The 19,244-nt window shown below is 46.5% G+C and overlaps 1 protein-coding gene across 2 annotated transcripts in view; it reads left to right on the top strand.

The window, feature by feature from the left end:
* Nucleotides 1–19,244, top strand: part of ABHD5 (abhydrolase domain containing 5, lysophosphatidic acid acyltransferase) — a 200,231-nt gene that overhangs the window by 43,017 nt on the left and 137,970 nt on the right. Inside the window, exon 2 of one of the 2 annotated variants that reach the window (XM_078663909.1) lies at nt 11,011–11,109. Coding sequence is in view for 1 of the 2 variants with exons in the window: in XM_078663908.1 (XP_078520034.1) it covers nt 11,547–11,707 (161 nt within the window). In the remaining variant the exon portion in view is untranslated. Of the gene's footprint in view, nt 1–11,010; nt 11,110–11,457; nt 11,708–19,244 lie in introns of those variants that run through there. The other variant, XM_078663908.1, reaches the window with a different exon arrangement.

Genomic DNA, 19,244 nt, shown 5'->3' on the forward strand with positions numbered 1-19,244 from the left:
AAGCGAACCCTGCGCCAGAAGAATGTCCAATATGCACTCCTGTTCCCAGCCAGACTTAAGATCATACATAATGGAACTACGCAGTTTTTCTCGGGTTCCCGCGTCGGCCAGCGACTGGGTTGAACAACACCTAACGAACATGAGCAAGCCCAGTAAGTCACAGACCAATCACCCATCGAGCCGCCAGCGGCGCCAACAGAAAAAAGTCACGCTCACCCAACTCAACTCGCACTCAGATTCCTCCAGTAAGAACTCTCCGGATCTCATCCAAATAATTTGCAGAACGTAGGAAGGCGCTTCAAGTGGCTGCGGAGGTGGGACTCCCAGGAGACAGCTCGGACGGTGAGAGGGGCCCGCATATATTCTCTTCAGACGAGGAGTGCAGCGACGTGAACACACCAGGAGATGGTTCCATGACTCTGCCAATAGTGACCCCCCCAAAAGGCAGACACTTTGATTTGAACTTCCCGGGCCGCTGTGCCCTACCCTGCAGAGAATGGAGGGAGCCTCCTGAGTTCTATGTACTTCCTGCTCTTGCAGAGCGGACGCACCATGGTTGGGATGATCTGTCCCGCGCCTGGTGAGCCAGGCGGCCCACTGCTACATCGGACTTCACTGCACAACTGTGGTTGTTGTATGCATCGTTGGGCACCAGGATAACATAGACAATGATTGGGCTGCCATAGCGATAGCGGCTGAAGGAGGCTGAGGACCACGTACCCCACGAAACAAACTAAAGTTAGCACATGTTGTACAGTTTGGACGTACCGCCGCGAGCGATAGGTCCTTTTAGTTGGGATAGTTTCCCGTATGTTCATTTTACTCCCCCCACCCCCCCGTTACATTTCCCACACACATTCCCAGGGAGCCGAATACACGATATGCAGAATGCTGGTAGGGTTATTAGAGGTAGTCATTCGGGCGGTGGGGACACGGGAGACGAAGAGGGCGCGCCACCTCGCAAAACAACACCTAGACAACAGGCGCCATGACGGATCCCTAGCACAGACCTGAAAGTTGTAACATTGAATGTCAGGGGTATGCACACTACACACAAGCGATATGCAATCTATGCCTACATGAAGAGACAGCAGGCGCAGATAGTTCTCCTCCAGGAGACGCATCTTACAGGGACAGAGGTGGATCGCCTATGCAAAAAATGGCGTGGTATTATATGTGCCACCACATACTCTACATTTGCCAGGGGAACCCTAATCTGGATCAGGCCTGGGATCCCCTTCAGAGAACAGTCCAGGGTAGTTGATAAGGAGGGCCGATACTCTCTGATCGCAGGTCACCTTGAGGGCAAAGAGATACTGATAGGGAGCATTTACGCTCCAAATGTGGAACAAAAGCAGTACTGGACCCGCCTCACTGGGGTATTCGCAAACTACACCGCAACACCATGGGTACTAGGGGGGACAATAATTGCACCCTAGGCACTGGATTAGACAGATCTCATCCCCCGCGGTGCATTCATTCGCACTGAAACAGACAGAGATTTTTAAGAAATAGGTTACCCAGTGGTCACTGGTAGACGCATGGCGCGAAAAGAATCCTAACACTAAGATATACTCATTCCACTCCGTCCCACACAACCTCAGGGTGAGACTTGATAGATTCCTCTGCTCAGCGGCATTGCTCCCTCAAGTACAGCACACTGACTATCTAGGCAGAGTTCTGTCCGACCATGACGCGCACACTGTGGTCCTTAGATGGAGGCCCCCGCATTCCCCGGTGCCCACGTGGAAATTGCCCCGGGAATGCCTCACAGACCAAGCATTCTGTCATACACACAGGGAACACATCCAGGACTATTTTTTACTAAACGCGAACACAGGCTCATTCAGAATAGTGGAGTGGGATGCATTCAAAGTCGGGGCAAGGGGTCACTGTATCCAGCACATAGTAGGTGTTCGGCGGGTGCTGGAGCAGTCACTACGAACCGTGGAACAGCGTTTAGCAGAGCTTACAAAGAAACTAGATGTGGGGGAGGCTACCCCTGCACAGGTAGCAACTGTGCAACAACATACGCGGAAACCATGGCTGATCTTCACAGATACAATTTTAGAGCGTACGCCGCCCGTGTACATAGAGAGGGAAATAGGGCAGGTACACTTCTCGCCTGGCTCGCGAAACAAGACACGGCTATGCCGCCCATCACAGCATTGCGGGACGAGTCTGGTACTATCAAACAATCACAAGTAGATATATTATGCATCTTCCACGACTATTACACAGACATTTATCGCGCCCCGCCGCAGTGCCCACACTTGACATTAACTCAATTCCTCCACTCCCTTACCTGCCATTCCACAGGCGGATGTAAAGGCGTTGGACACAAAGATAACCTCCCCGGACGTCACTCATGGGGTCAGGGCGCTGGCAAGCCCTAAAGCACCGGGAATGGACAGCTTTCCACTCAAGTACTATACTGTTTTCTTGGGACAGCTGTTGCCACGTCTAGTAACTATGTACAACGATGCATTGAAGAGAGGCGAACTTCCCAGTTCGCTCAGGGAATCTACCCTAGTAACCTTCCTCAAACCAAACGGAGATCCCACACTTCCGTCCTCATACAGGCCTATAACTTTACTTACCACAGATTGTAAAATTCTGGGGAAAATATTAGCAGACCGATATATCCAGGTCCTCCTGCAATTGATTCACCCTAATCAAAATGGCTTCCTTCCCAGGCGTAACGTATCACAGAACATACACAGGCTTTTACACATACAGGATAGAGTACGGGCTTATTTCCCACAAGCCGCATGCCTCATTTTAGACCTCGAAAAGGCCTTTGATACACTCACGTGGCCCTATTTAATCGCAACCCTTCAAAAGATAGGCATTGGCCCAAATCTACTGGCATATACGCAGCTTCTCTATAAGGGCCTTACCACTAGGGTGAAGATAAGAAAGTATATCTCGGCCCCACTTGCTGTGGAGCGGGGAACGAGGCAGGGGTGCCCCTTGTCCCCCCTGCTTTTCGCCTTAGCGGCGGAGCCCTTGGCCATTCGCCTGCGACAGGAGGGTGACGCCTGGGGTATCCCAATTGCAAGCACGGTTCACGGCGTATCGTTATACGCAGATGACCTGCTGATCTATTTGCGGGATGTCACCAGTGACCTTACGCCAATATGGACAATACTACACACCTTCAGAGAGGTTTCCGGACTTAAAGTTAATTGGGAAAAATCTACGATCTTTCCTGTCAGCCCTCACCTTGTTCCCTTGGAGATCATGATAGGGCCCCAGACACTCGGCTGAAGTGCTACGGCACCCCGATACCTGGGGTGAGACTATATCACTCGCCCGAGGACCTTTATGAGGGGAACCACTGCAGAACATTGGCGGGCCTTCGTGCGGCAGTGACTTTCTGGAAGACACTTCCCTTGGCTTCCATTGGGCGTGTCGCCTTAGCAAAGATGATAATGGTGCCCAGGCTGCTCTACGCCTTCATCAATCTCCCGGTGATACCGCCTCGATCCTTTTTTTGAAAACTAGATGCATTACTCAAGATGTTGATATGGGGGGGTGGCAGACACAGAGTAGCCTTACAAACCCTCTACTTGCCTATAACACTAGGGGTCTGGGGGGCCCCTTCCTTTGAGGCCTATTTTCTGGTGGCTCAGATTCAGTGGCTGTCCCATTGGACGGCAGAACGCCCAATAGAAGAGACATTTACTAACGGCGGTCGGATACCTCTCCCGGCCATCCAGAGACTGCTGTTGCCGGGAACCAAGCCAACGAGCACATACCCCTTACAGGAGACGATCACCCGCAAATGTATGATGCGCATACACCGAATGTCAGGGGGTAGACCCCTATATTCCCGCTGCTCCCATTAGTGGGACTCCCGCAGAAGGAGAACTATTACACGTCCGGAGCCCTTCGGATCTGGACGGAGCACGAAGTGACAGAGATAGAGGCTCTGTTTGAAGATGGGCAACTGAAGACGTATGCCCAAATGCGGGACAGCTACGATCTTCCCCCAGGGCAATTCCTAGTACACAGACGACTAGTGGACAGTGCACGGCAAGTTTGGGATCTCACATAGGAGGAACCACCGACACACCCAGTGATACATACAATCCTCCGTATGGGCAGAGGCAGGCATCTAGTTACATGGCACTATAAAGCACTACAGGAACTGATCACGGCCCCTTTACAGGTCCTACGCCAGAAATGAGGGGGCGAGATAGGCCGAGTGCTCAATGACCAAGAATGGGAAAAAGCCTTAGAGTACCCCAAAAAAGTCTTGCGTAACACACGATTCAAGAACATACAATTCAATATTTTATTTCGTGCATACTTAACACCGCACAAGCTCCAGCGATTTTATCCAGAAACGCATTTTGCGTGCCCCAGATGCCAAACACCTGAAGCAAACTTCAAACACATGTTTTGGAACTGTCCTGTGCTTCAGCCATATTGGGGCAGAATACATCGGGTTCTGGAGGCAACGGTCCACCTCATGCACATTACTTCGATATGTACTGGAGGACACCGGCAGGACCCCCAGAGGCAACCTGAATTGGGGGGGTTAAAAAATGGGGAACAGCGGAAGAAGCCATATTGAGAGACGAGGAGATAAGGGGGATTCATAAACATCCCATCTCTATGGAATGGGCACAACTCCTGCATCAGTTCACAAAAGAGACAACACAGGGCGATGCACCTAGGGACACACCAGACTTGTCCGAAATCCCACCCTTGTCCCTGATAGTGTCAGCACATACCACGGCACAATACCTATATTAAATGGCAGACAGATTATGCACTGGGAGCCCACTGGACCATCACCCTGGCCTCCGCTGGGAAATATAGCCCCCCCGAAGATCTCCCTCTCCTCCCGACCTTTACACCATAGACACCTCGCACACAGACCGAGACCTACCCCACAGCAAATATCTATATTACCTTACTTTTTTCTGTAAGCTCCCCGGTTTCCACATAACTCCCTCCCACCCCCACCCACAGTTCCAAGTTCCTCCTTTGGCGTCGAAGAAATTGACGCTTATACATTGAGAGCACACACATGGGCATTAAACGATGAGGGATACCAGAATGGAGCGTGGGGTTCATATATCAACCCACACTCTTGCGCAAACTCACTCATTCAGACACCCGGCGTTTGCCAGTCCACTACATCCCGAACTAGGCTGTCAGAAGAGTAATATCCAGATACAATAAGATGTTTCTTGTTTGTCATATGTAATGTATAACAGGATGGATGTTGCATAATGTATCGCTATCATCTAATTGCTTGTGGGCACCTATCATGAAGTCTAAGCTTGCAAATATATAATGCTGTACCATGAAAATAAAACTCAATAAAAAAAGTAAGCAAAAAAAAATCTATGGTATTACACATATTGACCCTCTCCCTCCCACTCATAGTTATGCTTTTCTGTCTTTCACAAGAACGAACCCTCCCTCTGGCAGATAGTCACTCATTCTAATATTAAATGGGTGTTGAGCAATGTCACAAGCCTCTATAGCCAGCCGCAGGGATACTCTAATTTACATAGCATTTTAACCATTGCATACATACACATAGATGTTATGGGAGCTTCAAAGATAGACTTCTTTTACCACATATTGGGCTCCCACAGCCAAGCCACCTAAATTTCTTGTGCGCTATCACATACTCAACATTATGGACACCCACACCTACCCAGAATCCATCCCACCTGCACCCAAGGTGTCGTCACAGTTGTGCAAAACTACACATGACCTCCGATGGGTTCCTCTGTAATGAAAAATGTAGCTAAAGAACACACGACCCGCTGTTTATGGATTCTTGTGTCTTATGTGCAGACGTTTGCAGTAGGGTGTTCTTTTTAGTTCTTGGTTTCAGGCCTGTGGAACATTTTGATCTCTGACTTTGAGAAGCACCATGGTTTTCTTCGAAGTTAATGAAGCATAAACACCTATATTTGCGCGTTTTTTATAGACCCGGCTCAGGGCTCTGTTGCAGCTTGTTGCAGCAAAGTGAGACCAATTTTGAACTCTCTTCTAGCAAGCAAATCACCTCGTGCATGGATGTTGAATATGATCACAAAATTAAGTCCCCCAAAGGCTCCCATTGTAAAGACCTTTCAGAAACTACAGAACTCCTAACGGCTTACATATATAAGCAAAGCCACTGAAATTATGTGATTTTTGTGGCCGTGGCATTTTCTGCATATTTACAGATTGGCCCCATAATCCATCATCTTCAGCAGATTTTAACAAAACAATTTTTATCTGGCTCATACGGATCACAAGTTACTAAAAAGTCAACAATACATATGGCCACGCAGTGTAGGCTCTTCGCAAAGGTTGACTGGCTACCAGTCGGTTGTGTACTGTCGTGTTTGTGTGTTGAACTGGTAATAAGTAGCTGAAACCTTAGCCCAGACAGTGTTTATGTGTAAAAATGACAACATAAGGAAGCAATGCTATCACAAAATGGGCTACATTATGCTGCATAATTTGCCTTTTCTTGCCACATAATTAAGTCAACCCTGCCGCACAATTTGGTCCTCCCGCGCTACATAATTTCTGTGGCCCTCATATAAAGGTTTCTGGGTGAAAATGTTGTAGGAGCCAAACCGCCTACAGACCACTATGGAAAGCCAACACCTACGTCAACCCCCTCTCTATTTCTATGTTTGCCTCACTCTGCCTCCTTCCCAACCAAAATCTTTTCTGAAATAGGCAAGGTTGCAAGATCCAACTCTTTAATGTGCTGCCGCCTTAGGAAAACCCACTAATGGCAGACAACTCTTTCCACAGACAGCAGTCCAAACAAAGGCGTATTGTAAAGAGCAAGCGTTTTACATATCATGAAATAAGGTAATAAACCACAGGATAGATTCCGCTATCTATTGCTGCCTTCACTTGTTTGGTTTGATCAGATTCTCCAAACTATGCCACATGTCTGAGGCTCCAACATCGACTGGAATCAACCAATCAGGGGTTTGTATAGTGCGACTGCTCACCCTTGAGGGTCCCAAAAGATTTCCTGAGAGAAATACTGAAAGTAAAATCTAAATCTGGTATTTGTAAAGAGCAAACTACTCACCCCTAATGGTCTCAAGGTACTGGGGACAGTCAGGGAGATTAAGTAGGCTGTTTCCCAGGGTCACATGGTGCTGAGCTGAGCTGTTGCCACTGACCAGGAATTGGACAGTGAGCCCTGCGCACCGGAGTCAGCTGCCCTGGTCGCTGCGCCACACTCACCCACGTAAGAAAGCAGTAACTCATGTGCCCTCTGATTACTTAAACTGATGAGCACATTGTATGCTTGGAAAGCTAATAAAAGACTTAAGTCCCTATTTGGAGTCTGGTGGATGGAATACTCCATCAAAGACTGATGGATATCCCATCCGCAGTATTACTAGTGCCATTGGCTATAACGCTCTTGCAATGCGGAGGACAGGACATCTGCCATGTTTGTGACGCTTGAATCCTGGCAAGGCAGACTCCGTCTTTCATTCATTTCATGGTTGGTAAATTGAAATACCATACAATTGTGTAATCTGTTATAAAAGAACTTGGAGGCATCAGAAGTGCAGTTCTTATCATTCACATAAAACAACTGCTGTAATTGACCAAGGCATTACAAATCTCTGCCTTTGAACAGTTTTGTGAAACAGCCCCTCTACTGTTTGCTTCTATTTATGCAACGTCATTGGTGAATTACCTCTCCGACGGATCCCTTTCTCAATCATCCAAGATTAAGATTTCTGCTTTACTTTTGAATTTTTCTACTCTTACAATTGAGCTGGCTAGTCTTTTCTGTGATTCTTTGATGAAAGTTCGACATTTGAAGTGACAAACACCAAAACGTTTGAATAAAAACATGAAACTAAAAGTTTAGAATGTAGTGCATTCTATGTGTTTGGCAAATAGTTTGAAGTCCGATTTTTATTTAATTTTTTATATTTTTCATCTGGTGCAGACATTTTTTTGCATGTACTTACTTTTACTGTAAGGTATTCTAAAATAAAATCCCTACCTAAACCATAATGCTAACCCATCAGTTATCCCATCAGGTTGCATCCTGCCAGACAGCGCATCTTCTGGACATTCAGAAAGTTGACCTAGTAATGCGTTCTGCCCGTTGATTGCCATTAGGTTTGTGGTTTGTAACTCACTTTTTCTTGCTTTCCATTTCCTGGCTTTATTTATTTAGGGCTGTCCAGCTTGAGTTCGTACCTTCCCTTGCCCAAATCTTATTTACAATATCTCTCTTTAAATGAACTGTGTAATTATTTCGGAATATATCAGAATTAGAAATACAAATGAAGCACTTTTTTTGTTATTTCTTAAGTGTGTTGGAACCATATACTTTAATATGATTAAAACTAATCATTACACTAGGTGATGCAGTTTCCGAGCATTTTCGTCTGTGCACTGTTTGTTTTATCAGTAAAACTGTCTGTCTGTTCAAATGTAATAGACATTACAATTGAAAATGTGTTGTCTGTAATGGCAGTGTGCTACCACACCATGAATACTCCACTCTACACCCCTTCACTCGAGTATGCACCACTCCACACCACACCACTGCACTCCGCTTTACTCTGCAGCACTCCACTTTACACCACTCCATGTCACTGCACTCTACACCTCTCTACTCCAACCTGTACCAGTCTACTCGATGCCAATGCACTCTTTGCCACTCTATACCCCACTGCACTCTTCGCCACTATACTCTAGACCACTCCAGTTTAGGCCACACCAATCTAATCTGCACTACTCCACTCTACGCCACTCTGCAGTACTGCATTCTATGCCACTGTACTTTATGCCAATACTCTCTCCGCTAATGCACTTTGCTCTGTACCTCTGTCTCCTGCACTCTACGCCAATCCACTGTACTCCACTCTAATCTACTCTGCACCACTGCACTCTTCACCAATTTACTCTACGCCATTACACTCTATGCCACTCTACGCAACTGCCCTCTACCCTGCACCACTCCATTCTACACTACTTCACTCTACTCCGAAATAATCTACTCAATACCACTACACTCGATGCCAATTTGCAATACTCCACTCTACGCCACTTTACTCTTAACTACTACACTCTACGCCAGGGCACTCTACAGAACTGCTCTGTCACTGTAAACAAGGCCTCTGCACTCTACTCTGCATCATAGTATTCTACGCCACTGCTCTCTTCACCAGTCTTCTCCACTCTAACCCACTGCACTCTGACACTCTACACTGCAACACTGCACTCTCTGCCATTGATCTCTAAGCCACTGTAATCTACACTACTCCACTGTACGCTACTGCACTCTATACTACTCCACTCTGCTGCACTATACTCTACCCTGCACCACTCTCTGCTACTCCTCTACTCTGCGCCACTCTATGCCACTTGACTCTACTCTGCACTCCATGAAATTTCACTCTACTCTGCAGCACTGCCCTCTGCATCACTCAGCTCTATGCCACTCCACTCTGTACCACTGTACTTCACTCTGCACCACTTCACTCTGCGCCACTGTACACTCTACTATGCACCACTCTATGCTACTGCATTCTATGATGCTGCATTGTACGCTTCTGAATTCAATGCAACTGCACTCAGTACCACTGCACTCAATAGCACTGCATTCTACGCCACTGCACTCTACGCCACTATACTCTGCAGCACTATGCCAATGCACTCTACACCAGTCCAATCTACTCTGACACTCCAGTGTATGCTACTCTACGCGACTCAACTCTATGCCACTCCAATACAGAACACTCTCTGCCACTCTATTCTAAAACACTCTACTCTATTCTTTGCCATTCCATTCTACGACACTCCACAACACTTTCCTCTACGCCACTAACTATAAGCCAAGTTGGTGTACAACATGGTTAAAACACATTTTCAAAGCCAATAGCTCTTTCACAGGTGAGATATATTTGCTTTGCCAATGCTTGTTATCATATGGTCTAACCTACAGCCCCTAGTTTTATTCCTAACCTTATCTCCCACCCAAATCCACTCCCATAATCAACTTTCTCTGCCCTAAGTGCTTTAATAATCCGAATCCTAACTCTTCTCTCTAACTCAATCTTTGCTCTAACCCTAACATACTCCATCACCTTTCCCTGGCCATAACAGTATCCTTAACTTTAATCTTATCTCTACCCTGGCCCCTTCTCTAACCCTTTTCTTAACTGTAATGTACAACCTTACCTTCAGTCTTACCCTGTCCTTTACCCTAAAATTGACCCTGACCCTAACCCCTGTCTTGCACTTGCCTTGTTAAATATTTTTGACATTTTCACGTTTTACAGACTGCACTAATTTCTTTCTTTTGCATTTTCGTTCGTTTTTAACTATTCACTTTGTACCTTTTGGTTTTCTCACTTTTTATTTATGAATCACAAAAGTGTACACTACGTTATCCAGCTATTTCCTAACCCTAGATCCACCTTACTGATACATTTCTGGAAGATTTGTGATCTGTGGCATAGTTTTTCTTTTAAGCACAGTTAATAAATGTGGAGGCCTTGCTGAAGGATTTGTGAAATAAATCTGAGGTATCAAAGTAGAACACGTCAGTAGACTGTGCCTGTTCTAGTTTTATTCACATAATGCGCAATATATCTTTTTAAAATGTGATATTGGGTGCAATCGACTCCTTTTCTAGTTCAAGAAGATCGAAATTGACATTTCGGTTAGTATCGAATTTCCACTTCTTGAACTAGAAAAAAAGCTAAATGTAACCACTGCAGAATAAAAAAGAGATAAGCTGCTCACATTTACTGTCTGTTTCAGTAACAGAAATTGGAGTGTGCTATTGGCAACGAGTGAATTTAGCAACACAGGTTGGGGGGGAGGGGCGGGGGTGGTCACTACCAACCAGGTACCTGCACCTGTGAATAACATAACACAGCCACAGTGTGTCAATTGCTTTATGCCTAATGGTGGTGACAACTAGTGAAATTCAACAACTGTAGGTCAGACGTTATTAATAATCCTGTTCATATTTCCTCACCCTTCTAGATATTGGGACCTGAGTGGTGAGGAGGCAAAGGCCTTTGGAGCGCGGTTTCTGAGACGTAAGGCTCCACAGAGTTTCTAATGGGCAGAAGCCTTCTGAAGGTGAGTCGCTTTCTGCTGGTTCGGGGTTTGTAGGCTGTATTGTGTGACAGGTATGTACAACATTTGGTAAGCGTGCTACCAGGTGGCCTGCAGATTTGCACACTGTAGGTGGTCAAACAGATGTTGTGTACTTAACTTTTTGTGACTGAGGCATGATCATTGCATGAAGTCCACTTTAATGTTATTTTTCTGGTCTTTAGTACCTCAGCTGTTATGGTGTAATTATTAACTTATTAATTCAGGCAACTTAAAAAAAAGCTACATTTGCCTTTTATGGATGATGGGTGGACTTTGTCACTGCAGCACGCCAGCGTGGTCAAGGTGTACTTATTGCACTTGCCTTCCGTCAACGCCCTGTGACTTCTACTTTGCTATCGCTTCCCTGCTGCCCCGGACGCGGGTTGTTTGGAGAAAGAGGATTTTAGTTTAGGTTCTAAATGTTTACTATGAGGTGTTTAGACAGCTTCTATTCTTTGAAAATGCGCTTAGCATTTACCTGTAACTTACGACTTGAGGAGCAGATCTGCAGCATCAGCCCGGCCTTCGTGGATGATATGTGGGCTAACATGAGGCGACTAAACGCATTGCTGAATATAAGGTATTTGCAAAGTTTCACTTTACTTTAATTAAAATAAAACAAAGCTGCTAACCAGTTGACATAAAATAAGGTATTTGCAAGATTTCACTTCACTTTAATTAGAATATAGTGAGGCGACCAAGGTGATTGCTGAAAACAAGGCATTTGCTTGATTTCACTTTATTTTAATTCTTACTTTGAAAACCCCTTCAAAAGGTTTTCTTTTTAAAAAGTGAAATGGTGTAATGGAAGTGGCCTAGAATTGAGAATTTACCACCAGTGTTTTTTTTTGGGGTTAAATGTGTTGATGTTTTGTGTGTTAAAGACACGACCAAAAAGTTAACTTGCACATTTGGACTGTATTGATAACTTTGTATGTATGATGCACAATATAATGCTCTACAACATATGTGTATTTTCTTCAGAAGATATTTTGTAGGAGAAATGTTATAAACCGCTTTATAAACAGTTTTGTCATTAACTCGCACTGAGTGACTAATGTGAATTTGGTTTAAGTGGTTAGAAGGATTTGTTTTGAAGATGATGTAGGATAATTTTGTTTGAAATGATGCAGCATCAGGAGTATATGAGCATTTCCAAAATTTGTGACATTTATCTATGTGAAGTCCAAGCCCTTTTACTCAGGAACACGGGTCCTTAAAAGATCCTTGTTGTGCACATAGGGCCCCTACTTACTAATATACATTTTGTACTTTTGTCTTACTCGCTTCTGGTGGGTGATACATATTGTACTAGCTCTTTTCGTTTACCCTTCCTGTGCTTTCAGTCCCCTCCCCTCCCCCTTTCCAAATACATGGTATGCCCTGCAGTTCAATGCATATTTACTTTGAGTCACAACAGGTTTATTTTCTAAATTCTTAATTTAAAAAAATGTGTCCCTCTTGGTCTCGATTTTTTGTCCTGTTGCTCCCTCACCTTTACACTATTGTAGTATGTTTTTGGGTTTCGCCTGCCGAAGGCTGCGCTCTGCGCAGCTCTTCAGCACAGGTGAAATCCTATGTCGTCAATAAGGACTCCTGGAACGTCCCCCGGCTCTCATTGGTTAGCTCCATAAATGGAGGCTAGCCATTGAGTGCCGGATCTGTCCATCAAGGCTGGACCAGATTCGGGGGCGTTCCGGAGATTTTTTCCCAGGGCGGAGTTACGTTTTTTCCCGTTCCCTCCCCTTTCACTGAAAGTGAATTCAGATGCGCTGTCCATTCCCGCCCCCTCCGTGTGCCTTTCCGCCCCCCTTGCTGTCCTGTGCACGTTTCCCGCCGTCCGTGTCCTCTCCCGCCCCCTCCCGCCGTCCGTGTCCTCTCCCGCCCCCCTCCCGCCGTTCGTGTCCTCTCCCGCCCCCTCCCGCCCCCTCCCGCCGTCCGTGTCCTCTCACGCCCCCAGCGAGTGCCCACCTCGCGATTTCTGCCCGCCTGCCTGCCTAGCGAGGGCCGCCGCGCTGCCCGCGGCGACCCGGAAGTACCTGGCCGGCCGGCCAATCCCTTCGCGGCCGGCCGGAAGTCCCGCACCCGCAGCCCGGGGGAGGGAAAGGGAAGCCTTGGTGTTTGCCGCTTCCCCCTGCCTGGGGGAAGCCTTTGCCGGTGTTGCCGGTCTCCCATGCCTGGAGGGAGACCGGAGAGGAGCCTGACGAGGGTGGAGCGGAGGGGGCGCGGGGCACATTGTGGTGCCCGCCCCCACCGCAAATCCGTACCGGCAGCAAGGAGGAGGGCAGCAGCGATCAGGTAAGGATCAGCGGAAGACGTTAGAACCGTGCAGATCTCACCACCCACGGAGCACGGCTCTCCTCGCGGAGGCTCCCTTCCCCCACCGCCTGGGCCTGCCTTTAGTCACGGCGCTTCCTCGAGCACTCCGCTGCCCCTGGCCACGAGCACAGCGTGGAGTTGCTGTTGTGTGTGGGGGGGGGGGGGTAGTGATCCTCTTAAAAGTGCACTACCTTTATGCCCCAGCTTTTCAGCAAGTTGCTGGTATTTAATTTTGAAGGGGAAGAGAAGTTTAGCATAACCAGGGTAGGTTCCGATGCCTGTATACCTCGAGTGGGTAAGATTTTGACGGAGAAATTGTCTTGTGACTCCACATGCACCAGTTCCGGAAGACCCTTGATCAATTATAGGATGTTCACTCAATTTGAAGTATCTTGAGTTCCCCTTGGGAGCGAGGCAGGGTCCGGCTTTGTTTCCAGTGAACCCGGGCACTGCTCTGATAACAGGATTACTCATTGCTTTCTTTTCGGGTGTGGGGGGGTGAACGATGCAGTATTTTAAGCCAGGAGTGGCCCCAACCTCCAAGAGGCCCCGAGCTTCAGACCGAGACGCTGTCATGGCGACTTGGATGTAGCTTGTTCCCTTGTGCCTGAAAAATGCGAAAGATAAATAAAAGTGTAGGTTTCGTGATTTTTTTTATTTTAAAGTAACAAACGTTATAGATGGAAATGAAAATTGGGTTCTGTTTTGCCTGAGATGACTCTTGTTGAATACAAACCTACTACAGCCGTGTGCCGCTTCAGCAAGTATCAGTAACACTTTCTAAAAAGTTTGGCTTACAGATTGATCACTTGCAACAGCTCATACAAATGCATGAGCACGCTCAATGCAGCTTCAAGTTTAGTTGCTTGATTCAAGTTAGCAGGACATCAAAACACAAAAACGTGCATGGTCAATGCCTTCTGGCACTTTAAAATCATCTGCTTCCAAGGCTGTGGAATGAAAAAAACAAATATTCATGAAACTCCGCACTTCTAGCCGCACCTTTCCTGCCACCACGTGCGTACATGCTTTTTCACTGTAACTTAAGTCTGGTTTGGGTGTGATTGAAAACTGACTCCTTGCAACACCCTTTCGACAAGAGCAATGTTATGATGAAGGCCAGATTTAATTACATTTTATCAGGCTTGAAGTAGTCGTAATTGCACACTGTTAGGTTTCCACGTCCAGTGCTACCCTGTTTTCCCCTCCTGTGTGGGAAAGGGCACGTTGTAGGTAATGACTTTGATAACTTTTCCTTTAAATCTGAATGTTTTTTGGAGAAAGAGCTGTTGATATTTAATGTCCTAAATTTCAACCTTGTAACTGGCATGACTGGCTTTGCCCAGGTTTGTAGTAGTGTCTGCCAATACCGTTGCAGCTGAATACATACCTGAAGACACAAATCAGCTAATTTAATGTGTGTACCATTAATGGTGCACCTAACCCCAAATGCCTTGGAAGCTCTATCCGTTATAGTGTTAGAAAAGTGACACACTGCATTAGAGAGCAAGCGTTTGATTTCTGGAGCAGATCCACTCACTTTATGCTGTGGTTCTAGGCCAATAAGGATCAAACTCTGTGTGTGTGTGTGTGTGTGTGTATGTGGGGCTCTGTGTGTGTGGGTCTGTGTGTGGGTCTGTGTGTGTGGGTGTGTGTGTGGGTCTGTGTGTTTTTGTGTGGCATTTGCCAGAGATTAAACTATTGGCATTGTAAATGACAATGCCATTTATTTATCTGTTTTCAAAACCAACACATAAATACAAATGTTGTCATTTACAATGCCAATAGCTCAAACTTTTCAAAAGGCGAAACCATTGCATTGTAAATGCTTGTTTCTTTTTAGGCTGATAGTAGGCTATTCTTGTCAACCCTGGCAGTGGTACTGCGGCCTAGGTACTGCAGCTTTCGAGAACGCACTGTGTTCTAGATTTTGAGGAAAGGTGGTACCCGCTGTATGCTAATGTGAAGAACAGGGCGATTGGGACCTCAGTACGAGCTTGCAGCACGCTTCTTTATCATTACAGATGTGTTCTGCCATCAGACAAAAACAATGTAGTATAGGATTTGATAAAGAAACATTACTCTCCTATGTATTTTATACAGTTGAGCATTTATAATGTATAAAACATGTAGAAAATAACATTTGGTGAATTGATAGGAAATATTTCTTAAATGCTTTTGGTTGTGGTCTTGTTTTGTGGAACTTAATTGGCATCAAAATACCTAAGCTGCCGTTGTTAACATTTTAATAAAGACAGTTTTTGTGCTGACATCACAGATGAGTCCTTCATGTAACTATTGCAAAGATGCAACATGCGGCATCCATGTTAGCTTGTTCAAGAAATTGGTCTGGAAGATTGGCTTTAATTGTTTAACATTTGAATGGGTTCACCTTTGCGTGAAGAAACACCTTTGCAGCCTTGCCCTGGTGAACAAAAATATAACTGTGTCGTGTTTGACTCTCACATGTACGTAACTGCACTGTAAGCTTTATCCTCATGTACTACGTCTCTCACTTTAAGTAAATGATTAAGACAAATCATTTGAATATAAAGTTGTCTAAACAGGATCGCACGATTTGGTCAAATGAGGAGGTCTAGATGATTATTAAGTATTAACTCAGTTGAAACATGTCTATTTACTCACTCAGTAGTTGTTCTTACCATAAAGAAATGTGTCATACGATTCACTGCCTTTCCTTTTCCAATTCCCTTTCCCCTCTTTCTTGCGGATTTACCTCTTCCTTTCACAAGCTGCCATTTAGTGGATAACCACGTTGCTGTGTGAATAGAGCAGTTGTCCTTTTACTCATGACTAAAACTGCAATTGTTTTTAATAATCACATGGGTTTTATACAATCCGAAACAGGTCGATTGTTATGACTTTGGGAATAAGGCTTGATGTAAAATTGACGTGGGCCCGGCAGAAAAGCAAGAGCGAAGACACCCCGCCATCTTGGGACAGGCAGGGTAGCGGTCCAGTTCTGGCCGCCTCCCGCCCTCCCGTGTTTATTTAAGGCGTACTTGTGGAGCTGTCAGCCAGACTAACTACGCTCATCCCCTGAGGCGGAAAGCCGGGGGCGCTATTCCCTTTCCTTTTTTGCGCTTTGCACTTTGTTGGTTGTGTTGCTCTTAAAAACTGTATAAATTTTATTGGTACTATTTTAAAAACCACATTGGTGCTTTGACCAGGAAGGCGAGACTTACATCGCCGGAGGGTCCCTGCACGCCTCTCCCCACCGGATCAGCCGATCTTGACGCTGACGCCGGCACGGAGAGGGACAGCCGCCATCTTGGGACAGGCAGGGTAGCGGTCCAGTTCTGGCCGCCTCCCACCCTCCTCATGTATATAAACAATTGGACTTCCCGTCCGCGCAGCGGGCGGGCGCAGCGGGCGGGCGCAGCGGGCGCGCCGATGGCGCGCCGAAGGCACGCCTAAGGCAAGCCCGTCTGCGCCCGTCCGCGCCTGGCCCGTGCCTAGTGCCGGTCCCCCTGTCCGTCGTTTAGGGGCTCCCAGCGTAACTTGGTCTAAAACAGCATTATTACAACTGCGCCCGAGGGTGTGTACTCGGACTCCCTTATGCTGCCCTAGCCAATTAGAGGATTCCTCGTTTGAATGCCCGCTATGTGCATTTAGATTGCTACCAGCTAGAAAACGTGCTTCTCACTTTGGTAATATAAGTAAACGGCATACTCATGCGCCAACGCTTAAAATTGCGTTGCTCAATTGTCGTTCGCTGCCACGCCATGCGGGTGAGATCTGGTCATCCCTTACTTCGGACGCTTGGGATGTACTGTTTCTCACTGAGACTTGGCTGAAGGATTCCTCGAACCCTGACATTCTTCTGGCCACGCCTCCTGACTACCTTTTCAAAGGTTGTCATCGTGAAGGTGGCCAAATGGGTGGGGGTATTGCTATTATAGCCAAGGCCCATCTCAAATTGACGACTACTAAACTCGGATACATTGGAAAAATTGAAGCCATGCACTTTACCTTGGCCGATTCCGTGGCCGTCATTTTAGCCGGGATTTTGGTATATAATCCACCCACTGCCTCGTCTGGTTCTCTTATGTCGCTGGTACATTTGATTGCAGATCTGTCCCTCAAACACTCGAACTTTATTGTGCTTGGTGATTTTAATTTACACGTGGATGATCCACTATGTTCTCCGGCCACCCAGTTTCTGGATACTTTGAAGGGTCTGAATTTATCTCAACTAGTTCAGGGCCCAACGCATAAAGCAGGCCATACTCTGGATTTAATTTTTTCAAGGGACCTGGACATCATGCTTCACCCACCTCTCCCGCTTACCTGGTCGGACCACTACCTCTTGCCTTTTGATCTTACCCTTACTTTGGCGCCCTTACCTATCGCACTCAACAAGGAGTACGGGAGAAAATGGCACAAAGTCACCTGTGCCACTCTGAGTCCTCTTCTGCTCTATGGCGATGAACCCTTGTCCTGTAACATTGATGAAAGGGTGTCTAAGCTTAATGCAACTTTGCTGAGCGCCATAGATGCTATCGCGCCCCTCCAACCTATCACGTCGGCTAGATCTCGTCCTTCGTCACCCTGGTTCTCATCAACTCTTAGGGAGGAGAAGAGCCGCTGTAAAAAACTTGAACGTCTATGGCGTAAAAACTATGATTCAGAGGCCAAATCTATTTACAAAGCCACTTTGAGAAAATTTCTTTCCTTAAAACGGTCGACAATGAGAGATTTTTTCTCTCTCCAAATTGAGAAATCTAGGAATTCCTCCAAATCCCTTTTTAAAATTGTAAAGGATTTTTCGCATCCTGCTGCCTTATCTTCCCAGATCCTGGCTAGCCAGGTACTATGTAATGGTCTCTCTGAATACTTTCAGGAGAAGATCGTGACCATCAGGTCTTCCTTCCCCGCAGAGGGAATTTCACCGGCCCCTAGTGAGATAGACGGGGACAATCCTCTCCTTGAATCTTTCAAGGAGATGACTATTGAGTCTTCTCAGAGATTAATTACCCAATGCAAATCTGGTTCCCCTCTTGACCTGATTCCGGCTAAAATGATGGGCACTCTAGCCCCTATATTGATTGAGCCCCTCCTTGATATCTGGAATTGCTCTCTTGGTTCAGGTCAGTTCCCCTCTATATGGAAGGAGGCCATGCTGGTCCCTATCCTCAAAAAGGCGAATTCAGATCCTGGCCTTTTCTCAAACTATCGGCCCATTTCCCTCCTCCCTCAGTCAGCTAAGATCTTGGAGAAAGCAGTTCAACTGCAATTGGCTGAATTTCTGGAGACTAATATGCTCCTCCACGATTCTCAGTCGGGATTCAGAGCAGGCTTCAGTACGGAGACGGCACTCCTTGAAGTCTCCGAAACTGTCAGAGATTGTGTGGATAGGGGCGAGGAGGCCATGTTGGTCCTCCTCGACCTATCCGCCGCCTTTGATACGGTTTCCCATACGATCTTATTGGATCGCCTGAGCCAGGTGGGCATAGGAGGTATTGTGTTGACCTGGATCAGCTCCTTCTTGAAGGATCGTTCTCAGAGGGTTTTTTTGAGGCCTTTTACATCGGCTGGGAAACCCCTTCTCTGTGGTGTCCCCCAGGGCTCGGCCTTGAGCCCTTTGTTATTTAATGTGTATCTTGCCCCTCTGGCCAAGGTGGTAGAATCTTGGGGAGTCAGAGTGATCTCCTACGCTGATGATACCCAGCTGGTGTTTTCTTTTAGGGATCATTCTGACACCTCTTTTTCCAACTTTCGTCAGTGTTTGAATAACATCTGCAACTGGATGACCACCAACCACCTCAGGCTCAATA

Source organism: Lissotriton helveticus, chromosome 10, assembly GCF_964261635.1.
Source record: "Lissotriton helveticus chromosome 10, aLisHel1.1, whole genome shotgun sequence".
NCBI lineage: Eukaryota > Metazoa > Chordata > Amphibia > Caudata > Salamandridae > Lissotriton > Lissotriton helveticus.